The 13,363-nt window shown below is 42.7% G+C and overlaps 1 protein-coding gene across 1 annotated transcript in view; it reads right to left on the bottom strand.

Moving 5' to 3' along the window:
- Nucleotides 1-13,363, bottom strand: part of LOC140197574 (protein WWC2-like) — a 248,429-nt gene that overhangs the window by 97,742 nt on the left and 137,324 nt on the right. The window contains exon 3 of the mRNA XM_072257703.1: nt 10,587-10,790. Coding sequence (XP_072113804.1) covers nt 10,587-10,790 — 204 coding nt within the window. The remainder of the gene's footprint in view (nt 1-10,586; nt 10,791-13,363) is intronic.

Raw genomic sequence — 13,363 nt, 5'->3', positions numbered from 1 at the left:
ATCCTTCCATCTTCTTCTATTTCCCCCTCTGGTCTCTTACTTCTTCTCCCCACCTGCCTATCATCCACATCCTCCCCCCCAGTTTTCATCCATGTTTCCTTTCCCCCAAGGTCCACTCTCCTCTCCTATCATATTCCTTCTTCTCCAACCCTCTGCCTTTATCACCTCCTAGCCTCTTCATTCCCCCCTCCCTGGCTTCACCTATCACCTTCTAGCTTGTCCACCTTCCTCTCCACCCCCTACTATTTTATTTTGGCATCTTCCCCCTTCCTTTCCAGTCCTGATGAAGGGTCTTGACTCGAAACGTCGAGTGTTTAGTCATTCCCACAGAAGCTACCTGACCTGCTAAGTTCATCAAACATCCTGCGTGTCTTGCTCAGGATTTCCAGGAACTGCAGAATCTCTTGTATTTAAAATAAATAACTGTATATATTCCTTATTTTTTAAATACACCCAGAAGTAACAAACTTTATATTATCTACAGTTCAAGAGGCACAGATCTTCCTTTGGCATTTCTTTTGAATTACCATTAATTGCAACTTTGACCTACTGACCCGCTTGTTGGCAGCTGATTTGAAGGTGCATTGCACTCAAAGTCAAAGTGAATTTATTATCAATGTACATATATCTCACCCTATGCTTCCCTGAGATTCAGTTTCTTGCGGGCATTCATGGCAAAGAAAAAGAAACACAATAGAATCAGTCGACGGACCACCAATGTGCATTAACCATATGTTCTATGTTCTCACCTGCACATCCCCCTTCACACATATCACATGATAGTGATCAGAAGTGGAGCCCAATTATTCCCCACCCTTGGCCTGAAGGATTTCAGGCTAATTATAGCTGGCAGTCTCTGATCAACAGACACCAGGAATCTCTCCAAGAATTTCTTGGTCAGTATCAGTTACCTACTGGATTATCCCAAACAAACTTTGTGAGGGTAGGGGCGGGATGGCAGCCGAGGAGAGCGATCTGCAAATGTGCCATATCAAAGCTGACTGCGTGTTTGGGTTGACAGCAGTTTTAGGTGTCATCAGTAACCTTAGACAGAAGTTAAGAGCTTTCAAGTTAGCTTTAAATTGTTGGATTTACAATGAGTGGACATAACTTTCGGAATGGCAGATGCAATACCTGAGACAGAAATTACACTTTGCCCAAGGAGGTTTAAGTTCAGGGGAGAGCTGCACTGCTCTAGATGTTATCTCTAATTTTCCAGAGTCAGCAAACCAGCTAAATAATGCTCGGTAATCTGTAAGGGTCTGGCAGGTATTACTTTATTTGTCAATTAAATTGACGAATGGAGCCTGGATTATTTCAGAAATTGATCTGCTAACTATTCCACTCAGTTCTGTAAGGCTATGTATACCATAGGTTCAATAAAGACAGATTAGTTAAACCCCCTACTATGTATCTCATTGTAACCTATCCAATATGATCACAAGGATTATTTTCTATTTGCCCTAATTTTTATAACATGGAAATTTTGTGATAGAATAAAAAAGTGATTTACTAAAGGAGTCCACTGACCACCTTACCTTGTACCTTGCCTCCTCAATATTGCTTCCCACTCTGAGAATGTGGATATTCGTTGATGTCAAAGGGAACCACTGAGGTAACTTGCAACTTAATACGTATGGTATTCAATTGCCATCGTCTGAAGCTCACCTCTGGTCAGTTTATTCTTCCAAATAATAGCCAAAAGCATAAACATGAAGTGACATGGACCTCCATATTAAAACAGCACAGAAGTCTTTTTTTTTCTAGAAAGGCATTTGCCCAGTAGTGAGTTCACTTTCCAATATTCATAGCACAGTCATGGATTCATCTCATGAAGAAAATCAGAAGTGATGTGTAACATGTAGAGAGGATGTTTCCATTAGTCGAAGAGTCTAGTGCCCAGGCAGATGTAAATAGCCAAGGCATAAATGATGCAGAAAGAGTGCAAGTAAATGTAGATGGGAATAAGGGTCAGTATGAACATGGTGGGCTGAAGGGTCAATTCTGTGCTGTACAACTAAATGACTCTATGACTATGGAATCAAGGTGCTTTAATAAAACTGAAATTGGGTGTGGATCAGGAGCAAGATACTCTGAAATTATGAACAACACATCCAAAGTGTTGGAGGAACCCAGCAATTCAGGCAGCATCTATGGAGAGAAATAAACAGTCAACATTTTAGCTGAGACCTTTCATCAGGACTGGAAAGGTAGGGGACCGAAGCTAAAATGGAAAGTGGGTGGAGGGGGAGGAATTCAAGCTGGAAGGTGATAGGCGAGACCAGGTGAGGGCGAAGGTGGTTGGATGATGCAAGAAGTTGGAAAGTGATAGGTGGAAGCAGTAAGAGGCTGAAGAAGCAGGGATCTGATAGGAAAGGACAGTAGACCATGATAGAAAGGGAAGGAGGAGGGTCACTAGAGGGCGGAGGTGGGCAGGTGAGAAGAGAAGGGGTGAGAGGGGAACCAGAACGGGGAATTTAAAAAGAGGGAAAGGTGAAGGGGGAATTCATACTTGCATTAAGAAAGATGCCTGAGGTTGCTGGAAACCAATCATTGCAGAGGTAGAAAATCTCTACAAGGTTCCCTTAAGGTAGCAATCCATTGGCTATTTCCTCAATGATCTTGAGCAATGCATTGACTGTAAAGCTCACTCTATTGACAATTCTTCAAATAATGAAGCAGTCCACATTTATGTGTATCCATACACAGAAATCCTTTTTGTTTGGGTTCCTAAGTAACAAGAAAGTTACACAGCACACAAATGATAAACATTTGCTTTCTACAGCAAGAGCTCAGCTATGTCCCCTCAACATTCAATGGGTTTTCCTTTGAAATAAAAAGGCAATCGTCAGTCAGAGGAAAAGCCACCACCACAGAGCACATCTACAAGAAGTGCTACCAAAAGAAGGCAGCATCAAGGATCCCCACCATCCAGGCTTGGCTCTCTTCTCGCTGCTGCCATTGGGAACAAAGTACAGGAGCCTCAGGCCACATACCACCAAGTTCAGGAACAGTCATTACCTTTCAAATATCAGGGTCCTCAATCAGCATGCAGAACTTCACTCCCCTTAACACTGAACTGATTCCAGAACCTATGGACTCATTTTCAAGGACTCTAAAACACATGTACTCAGTTTTATTTATCTATTTACTTGTTTATTTCTATTAGTTTTTTTTGTATTTGCACAGTTTGTCTTCTCTTGAACATTGGTTGCTTGTCAGTCTTTCTGTGAAGTATTTCATTGATTCTATTGTATTTCTTTGTTCTACTGTGAATGCCTGCAAGAAAATGAATCTCAGGGTAGTATATGGGTGACATTTATGCACTTTGATAAGAGATTTACTTTCAATTTCAAATTGAGGCTCTTAGGTACACAGAGCCTAGAAAAATAGAGGGTTAAGCGGTAGGTAAATTCTAGGCAGTTTCTAGAGTAGGTTACGTGGTTGGCACAATATTGTGGGCCGAAGGGCCTGTAATGTGCTATAGATTTCTATGTTTCTATGAGACTGAGTTACAAATTAACAGAGTATGGCTTGATATGGCAAGTAATATATTTGATGCCTTTGATTCATAATGAATCCTCACACCTTCTCCTTGGTGAATAACAGCTCACTTAATGGAAAGAAATGCAGTGATTTTATTACTAACTGGAGACATTAAAATACATTTTACACAGACCAAATGAAGAAACAAAAACTGATGGTCTTTGAAGTAACCAGGGTTCGTTCTATCTTAATTTTACTCAGTAATTTTCTGTCAACAATCAATTATAAAACATTCTTGGTTATCTTTGTATTGCACAGGACCTGGACTGGTCCTGGACTTATTTCCACCTGGCATAATTTACATATTATTATTTAATTATTTATAGTTTTATATTGCTATATTTATACGCTATTCTTGGTTGGTGCAACTGTAATGAAACCCAATTTCCCTTGGGATCAATAAAGTATGTCTATCTATTTACCTATTCACCTTAGTTTTTGGTTCAATACTAAATATACTACAGTAAATACAAAATAACCCTTGCATGTAGTTCATTACATCAAATGTATTTTAGTATAATATTAATGTTCAAATCAAATTTGTATTTCTTTTTTCCATTGATTCCTTCCCAGGTCTTCCAAAATATCCTTTTTTACTCTCCAGTGTGATACATTTCCATCAGCCTTGAAGGATTGTTACACATTTCCAAATGAAAATCTAGAAGCAATCCCATTGGATATGTAATGAGGTTAATATAGCACTCACTGATGTCCACATTTGTCTGATTTCAACAGTGTTTGTAGCATAGATGGACTAGAAACCCTGCCTGTTTTCTTGCACCTAAATTCAGGGTAGCTGAACAGCATTCTTAATTGGCACTTCTGCTCTGTGCTGATCATTGTCATCCAGCAGATAAAGCTCACTGAGTTTTTGGAGGAGTTACAAGTGTGTCTGTAGATAAACTGGCAACAGATCTACGCACTGCCTTAGTGGATAAGGTTTAACTCTCTTCCTGGCTAGTCAGTTGAGCAAAGTATCAGATACAGATGTAAGAATGAATGTAAATGTTGATACTACAAAATGAAAGATACAATTGCATTTTCACCAGAGCCAACTCAGCTTCTCTAATAGGCTATTCTCTGTAGCATGCTCTGTTCTTAAGACATATGCCTACATATTAGCTTCATATCAGCACATAAAAATAAAAGGGTTTTTTCTTACAAGGGCATTTAACAATACAATCTAACAGAATTCAAAAATTATCTCAATGCCACTCACGTAAGAATCATAGTTATAAAGTATAGAAGTAGACCCTTCGGCCCAATTCACCCATGCTAATCAAGAAAAAGAACCAGGGCTAGGTAAGTCAGAGCCTTGAGCCTGTACCACTGTTCAATACAACAGTGGTCCCCAACCACCGGGCTGCGAGCATGTGTTACCGGGCTGTGCAGAAACGATATGAGTCAGCTGCACCTTTCCTCAATCCCTGTCACACACCGCACTGTTGAACTTGAAGACCCCCCCCCCCCCCCCCCGGTCCGCAAGAATATCGTCAATATTAAACCGGTCCGTGGTGCACAAAAGGTTGGGGACCCCTGCAATACAATCATGGCTGATCGATTCTTGATAACACCATTTTCCCCACTGTCTCCCACTGATGTTTGATATCCTTGCAGTTTGAATGTCTGTTGGTCTATGTCATGAATGTATTCGATAACTTTACCTTCATAGTTCTTTGGGGTGGAGAATTCCAAATATTAATGACTTGCTAAGAGAGAATAAAAATCCCCTTCATTTCTGTTTTAAGTGGACTTCCCCTTTTTCAGCAATGACAACCTTTGTAGGGGAACAATCCTCTCAGTATTCACCTTGTCAATGTATCGCAAAATCCTACAGATCTCAATCAGATCACATTTCATTCTACTGCACTCCAATGATTGTGGGCTTGACCAGCTTAACCTTTCTTTATACGTCAACCCCTACATCAAATAACATTCTCTCCAAAGGAAGCAGAATCTTCTTAATTAAAGAGGTCAAAACTGTAAGCAGTACTCAGATTCAGATTCATTTATTCATCACATCTAATCATACAATGCAATGCGGCGTTTGCATTTACAACCAACACAACCTAAGGATGTCCTTGGGTCAGCCCACAAGTGTCACCACACATTCCGGCATAAACATAGCCAAGGTCACAGAACAACAGAAAAAACAACAACAGAACACAATAAGCAACAAAGCAGCAACAGCAAAACAAGTCGGTGGAATGCTCTGCCGTAGACTGCGGTAGGAGGCCAAGTCTGTGGGTATATTTAAGATGGAAGTTGATAGTTTCCTGATCGGTCAGGGCACCAAAGGATATGGTGAGAAGGCAGGTGTATGGGGTTGACTGGGATCTGGGATCAGCATGGTGAAATGGCAGAACAGTCTCGATGGCCTGAATGGCCTAATTCTGCTCCTACGTTTTATGGTCTTATAGTCTAAGCCCCATTTCTCCCTACAACACAAAATAAAAGTCTGAGCCAGGACCATGATGGAGATCATAGCTTGGTGCCATCTTGACTGCTATCTCAATTTAATTGTACCATGCACCTGATTTTTATACTACCCCTTGCGATAAAGGCCAACATCATGTTCCTAACCACAGACAGAGACTATTTGCAAAGGGCACCAATGATCAAATGCACTAAATTACAATACTGACAGAAAACAATCACTTCCAACCATCTGCTGCAGAAGGAGGAAGCAGAGACAGTCAAATAATCTATCTATCTATTTATTTGTGAAATGGGGGAGCAATTACCAGAAGTTTGAGAAATCGATGTTCACCCCATCAGGCTGGACGCAACCCAGATGGAATAAAAGGTGTTGCTCCTCCAGCCTGAGTGTGGCCTTATCACGGCAGTGGAGGAGGCCATGGACTGACAGGACAGAATGGAAATGGGAAGTGGAATTGAAATGGGTGGCCAGTGGGAGATCCCACTTCTGGCGGACAGAGCGTAAGTACTTGGCGAAGCAGTCTCCCAATCTATGTCGAGTCTCACCAATATACAGGAGACCACACTGGGAGCACCACATCCAGTAGCTGATTCCAACAGACCTGCAGATGAAGTGTCACCTCACCTGGAAGGACTGTTGGGACCCTGAATGGTAGTGAGGGAGGAGGTGTAGGGGCGGGTATGGCACTTGTTCAGTTTCCCAGGAGGGAAATCAGTGGGGAGGGACGGGTGGACAATGGAGTCGCATAGGGAGCAATCCCTGAGGAAAGAAGAAAGTGGGGAGGGGAGGGAAAGATGTGCTTGGTGTGGGATCCTGTTGGAAATGGTGGAAGTTATGGAGAATTATGTGCTGGATGCAGAGGCCAGTGGGGTGGTAAATGAAGACAAGAGGAATTCTATCCCTGGCGTGGTGGCGGGAGGATGAGGTGTGGGCAGACGTGTACAAAATGGAAGAGGTGAGGGTGAAGGCAGCGTGATGGTGGAGGAAGGGAAGTCCCTTTCTTTGATGAAGGAGGACATCTGATTAGTTCTGGTATGAAAAGCCCCATCCTGAGACCAGATGTGGCAGAGACAGAGGAACTGAGAAAAGGGACCAAATGCTGAAAGGACTAGATAGGGTGGATGTTTCCTACGGAGGGGGTATCCAGAACTAGAGGGCACAGCCTCAAAATTGAGGGGTAACCTTTTAGAACAGAGGTAATGAGGAAGTTTTTAAGCCAGAGAGTAAATCTGTAGAATGCTCTGCCATAGACTGCAGTGGAGGCCAAATCCGTGGGCATATTTAAGGTGGAAGTTGATCGTTTCCTGATCGATCAGGGCGTCAAAGGACATGGTGAAAAGGCAGGTGTATGGATTTGAGTGGGATATGGGATCAGTCATGGTGGAATGAAGCAGAAAACTCGATGGCCTAATTCTGCTCCTATGTTTTATGGTCTAAGGGGATGTCATTTTTACAAGTGGGGAGAGGCATAGTCCAGGCAGCTGTGAGAATCAGTGGGTTTATAAAATATATCAGTAGACGGACTGTCTCCAGAGATGGAGACAGAGAGATCAAGAATGGGAGGGAGGTTTCAGAAATGGACTGTAAACTTGAGAGAAGGGCTGAATTTGGAGGCAAAGGTAATGAAGTTGATGAGCTCAGCATGGATGCAGGAAGCAGCACCTATGCAGTCATCAATGTAGCCTAGGAAGAGTTGGGGAGCACTACCGCTATAGGCTTGGAACATGGACTGTTCCACATAGCTGACAAAAAGGCAGGCAGAGCTGGGATACATGCTAGTGCTCATGGCTATACCTTAGGTTGGATGAAGTGGGAGAAGCCAAAGGAGAAATTACTGACAGTGAGGACCAGTCTGCCAGATAGAGCAGAGTGGTGGTGGAGGGGAACAGGTTGGCTCTGTTGTCCAGAAAGAAGCAGAGAGCTTTAAGGCCTTCCTGATGGGGGATAGAGGTGTATAGGGACTGGACATCCACAGTGAAATGAGATGATCGGGGCCAGGGAATTCAAAGTCATTGTAAAGATCTGGAGTATATGAAGTGTCACAGATGTAGGTAGATCAGGATTGAACTAGTCGGGATAAAACAGTTGAGGTAAGCAGATATACAGTAAGTTCAGTGGGGCAGGAACAAGCTGAAACACTGGGTCTACCTGGACAGGCAGGTTTATGGATCTTGGATTGGAGAAGAAACGGGATGTGCAGGGTAAGAGAACTATGAGGTTGGTGACAGTAGAGGGAGATCCCCAGATTTGATAAGGTCAATTATGCTATGACCTCTCGCATTAACTAAGTTTTTGCCCACAGAACTGCTACTCACTGGATGTTTCTTTTTAGTGTTTTTGCACCATTCTCTGTAAATTCCAGAGACTGCTGTGCATGAAAGTACCAGGAGATCAGCAGTTTCTGAGATATTCAAACCACCCATTCCCCATTCCTGTTTCCTTCTCTCACCTTATCTTCTTACCTACCTGTCACCTCCCTCCGATCCTCCTCCCCCTTCCCAATCACCTGCCACCTTGTACTTCGTCCTCATCTCCCCCCACCACCCCACCCCACATTCTTACTCTGGCTTCTCCCCTTCCTTTCCAGTCCTGAAGAAGGGTCTCAGCCCGAAACATTGACTGTTTACTCTTTTCCATCGATGCTGCCTGGCCTGCTGAGTTCCTCCAGCAATTCCTGAGCGTTGCACTGTCGCATTTGGCTGTATTCGTGGGTGTTCAGGCCTGGTTGAATGACAATTAAACTTGACCTCGAACTTGACTTTGGAATGTGGGATGAATGCAGCGTAGACTTGATGATCTGAATGGCCTAATCCTGCTCCGATGTCCTGTGGTCTACAGACATCAGAGCATCTGGCGGAAACCCGCACGGTCACGGGGAGAACACAAAAACTGCTTGCAGACAGCGGCGGAATTGAATTATAACTAGCACAGTAATAGCGTTACGCTAACCACTATGCATAATTCAGAGCATCACCATCTGTATACTGTGTTGAACCAGCTCACCTTGTGGAGAACCGTGCTGGGTGCAGTGGTGCTTTGGGCAAATTATGACATCACTACAGCCTTGTTGCTGTTAACTTCAATTATCTTACCTGAATAACAGAATCTGTTGGTTTTAATTTCTTGTAACTTTCAGTCTCTCAGAACAATTTAGCAAAAAGCCCCGAGACCCTTTAGAAACCCAAAGTGCACGTCTTCTATCACTTTTATTCATCTTGTACGTGTGTCACTGGCAAGGCCAATACTTCATGCCCACACCGAACTGTCCTCGAGAGGGAGGGCAACCTTTCAGTTCTTGAGGTGGTCCCATTTCCACAGTACTGTTGGCTGAGCCCAGAGAGGCCTCTAGAGTGGGAACCGCATCTGCAGGTCTATGTGGTCTTTTAAAATTAGACACATCTTATCCCAGCACAGACCTGTAATTCAGTATAAGTCCTTAAATTTTGCATATACTGTAAAGTTCAATGAAGACCTTACTTAAACATTTTTGTGACATTGCGCACTTAGCTAAATCATCACACAGTCTCTTAATACGAAAAACACACTCAGTGGTCACTTTAATAGATACCTGCTATACCTAATAAAGTGGCCACTCAGTGTATGTTCATAGTCTTCTGCTGCTGTAGCCCTTCCCTTCAAGATTTGGTGTGTTGTGATTTCAGAGATTCTCTTCTGCACACCGCTGTTGTCATGTGTATTTATTTGTGTTACTGTTGTCTTCCTCTCAGCTTGAACCAGTCTGGCCATTTTCCCTCGTTAACAAGGTATTTTCACCCACAAAACTGCTGCTCATTGGCTTCTTTTCCTTTGTTTTTTGCACCATCCTCTATAAACTCTAGAGACCGTTGTGTGTGAAAACCCCAGGAAATCAGCAGTTTCTGAGATACTCAAACCACCCCATCTGGCACCAACAATCATTCCCTGTTCAATGTCACTTAGATCACATTTTTTCCCCATTCTGACGTTTGGTCTGCATCTCCTGACCGTGTCTGCGTGCTTTTATGCATTGAGTTGCTGCCACATGATTGGCTGATTAGATATTTCAATTAACGAGCAGGTATACCTAATAAAATAGCCACCAAGTGCATTTCTGTCTCACGTAGTTAGGTAATACAACCAATTACCCATTTCTCCCATAGCTCATGACAATAACCAGAAATCTCAAATTAACTTGCCATACACAGACATGTACAGGGATTCACCATTATCTACTGATGGGACCCACTCCAATATAATCAAAAGGCAAGAGTCTTAATGCAGTTCAGAACATCAGTTGTAAACATCCAATAAATGTTGCAAATAACTGTGGTCTCCAGCAAGTCTTACTTCTGTGTCATCAAGTCTGACAGAACAATGTAGAGGATTTGTCACTGTATAACACTGTAAACCACACTGTGTGGATGTGTATGCTCTTTATCCAGAGCTACTTGGCAGCAGAGTTAGGAGAGAATCCCCCCCTCGACAGATAATTCCAAACATTCTTTCACTTCACTGAAACTCTATCACAAGCAGTGCAACCTGTATTGCTAATGAGTCAGAGATTTCATAACTTTCTGGAAGGAAAAGCAATGCCCACTCAGCACATTCCCCCAATACTCACAACTGGTCCGTGAACTGCTCTTGTCCTTCCAGACATCATTGAGGCGCACATATTCGTCAATGGCTAGAGTTAACCTTTGCTCCTTGACCTGGTAGAGTTCTTTCTGTGTGTTGAGAGCGTCCTGAGCCACCATCAAGTAATCCTTCAGCATCCGCTCCTGCTCTTTCCTCCATTGCGCCCGTGGGTCCTCTAACTGTGTGGTTTCTGAAAGGGGAAAAAAAATCATGCTCTTTTAAAAATTATCTCAGCAAAATCAGGCTTGTTGTGGGGGGGGGGGTTGCAGAGCTTCCTACTATTTCTGTCATTTGATTTCACAATTTCTGAATACAGGAAGCCCCCAGGTTATGCAAGGGCTCCGTTCCTGAGAACAGTCAATAAGCCGATTTCACCATAAGTCCAAAGCATTCATTTTTTATAGTAATCCGCATCAGAGCATTTTACGTCCACTTGCTATAATTCCTTCATTTCATTGAATAGTCACCCTACACTACTCAAAATTAAACCAATCCAGGATACAGTATTCTCCATCTGGTCATTAACGGAGCCCATAAATCATGTCATTATAACTAGCTTGAAAAATGCTTTAAAACTATAGGAGAGAATTTTTATGTCATATCTGTAAGTCAAATCATTTGTAACCCGGAGAGTCTGCATTTAGTCCACTTTTGCGCATGATTTCTGAATTACCATTGCGTACAACAGAGTGATTATTCTTTGCAAACCTCTTTCAAGAATATACAATATAGAATATGTTGTCTCCAGTACGATCTCCTGTACGATGGTGTGCTGGGGCAATGGCATCAACATGGGTGATGCCAACAGGCTCAATAAACTTAATGGATAGGCTGGCTCTGTTATCGGAGCCAAACTGGACACACTGAAGGCTGTGGGAGAACAAAGGACCCTACGGAAAATCCTGGCAATTCTGGACAATGTTTCTCACCCTCTGCATGCCACCTCGGCTAAACAGGGAAGCACTTTTAGTAATAAACTAAGACAGCTGTCTTATCCAAAGAGTGCTATATGAGGTCATTCTTACCCTCGGCCATTAGGCTCTATAATGAGTCAACCTATAGCTGGGGAAGTGGTGACCCCCTCCCCCGCCCTCCTTTTAGACTGTTTGTGGTAACCTATCTTTTATTCTTTCTACTTCTCTTCTAATATTTATATCTGTGCACTTATAATGCTGCTGTGACACTAATTTCTTTTGAGATCAATAACAATCTATCTATTTGAACTGGGTGCTTCCATTGAGAAGAGAGGAGGAATTGATTTCCCAGTTCAATTTTGGAACATCAGATGGTACAGCACAGTACAGGCCCTTCAGACCACAATATTGTGCTGACCCTTTAACTTACACCACGATCAATCTAACCCTTCCCTCCCGCATAGCCCATACCCTCCATTTTTCTGAATTACTGGTCTCATTTATCAGTTGGCCCATCTAGAACCAAAGCTTCAGAACACAGAACATAGAACAACGTAATGCTCTTAGAGTTCAATACTGACGAAGATGAATGGAGAGATGCAAATGCAACCCTGCTATTTAAGAAAAGAGGGCCAGAGAAAATGGGAAACTTCTCCACTTTAGCCTGCTATCAGTAACTGGGAAACTGCTGAAATTCATAGCCACGAGGTCTCAGAGACACATAGCATAAAAATAGGTCCTTCAGTTCATTAAGTCCATGTGGCCATCGTATTCAGCTACTCTTACTTATGAAAGGTATTTCATATACTTATTATAATCAATAACACCAATACACTTAGAAAAAAATATTATAATTGAGTTAGCATAGATTTATGGAAGAAAATCAGGCATGGCAAATTTAGTGAAATTCTTTGAGGATGCAAATGACTAAGGAGATAAGGAGGAACAAATCGATATGTTCTATTAGGATTTTCAGACGTCTTTCCATTAGATCGCACACAAGAACTTGATGAAGGGGTGCCACGGTAGTGCAGAAGTTAGTGCAGCATTATTACATCTTGCAGCATTGGAGTTCAGAGTTCAATTCCAGTGTCCTCTGTAGGTAAGTTTGCACTTCCTTCCTGTGTGCATGTGGGTTTCCTCTGGTTGCTCCAGTTTCCTCCCACAGTCCAAATAGGTACCAGTTAGTACGTTAAATTATCATTTTAAATTGTCCTGTGATTAAACTAGGGTTAAATCGGTTGGTTGCTAGGTGGTACAGCTCAGTGGGCCAGAAGGGCCTGTCCCACACTGTATCTTGAAATAAATAAATACGGTTAGAGCATGTAAAACTGGAGGTAATATACCAGCATGGCTTTAGAGCTGGAGATAGAGATAGAGAAAATGGGTCCTTCTAAGTTTGGCAGGCTGTGAGACTAGTGGCGTACCACAGGGATCAGTGCTTAAACCCCATGTATTTTCTCAAGTTAACACGTTGTCCAAGGGGATCAAATACAACATCTCCAGATTTGTTGATGACACTAAGCTAATGTGGATGCAAGAAGAGTTAAAGGAGATACAAACCAAACTGAGTGAACGGACAATAACATGGCTGTTGGATACGACAAGCCCCTTCACCAGAGGTGCCGCCCCCTCCCTGGACATCCCATCATATGTGAATGCAACCAAGGAGTGGGCTATGGGGGTTGGCACATAATCAAGTCCATATGTGCACACAAATGCACTTCCTTGTGAAAGAAGCTGCAGAAACATCATTTGCTCTCTTCTTAATGTAAGCTACTGATTCCCCCTCACTGGCATCTAACTGTGCTCAGTCACAGAGGCACAACCTGGCCACTTCTTCATCTGT

The sequence above is a fragment of the Mobula birostris genome, chromosome 5 (assembly GCF_030028105.1).
Source record: "Mobula birostris isolate sMobBir1 chromosome 5, sMobBir1.hap1, whole genome shotgun sequence".
NCBI lineage: Eukaryota > Metazoa > Chordata > Chondrichthyes > Myliobatiformes > Myliobatidae > Mobula > Mobula birostris.
Note: the sequence above shows the minus strand (reverse complement) of the source record. Positions and strands in the feature narration are given on the sequence as shown.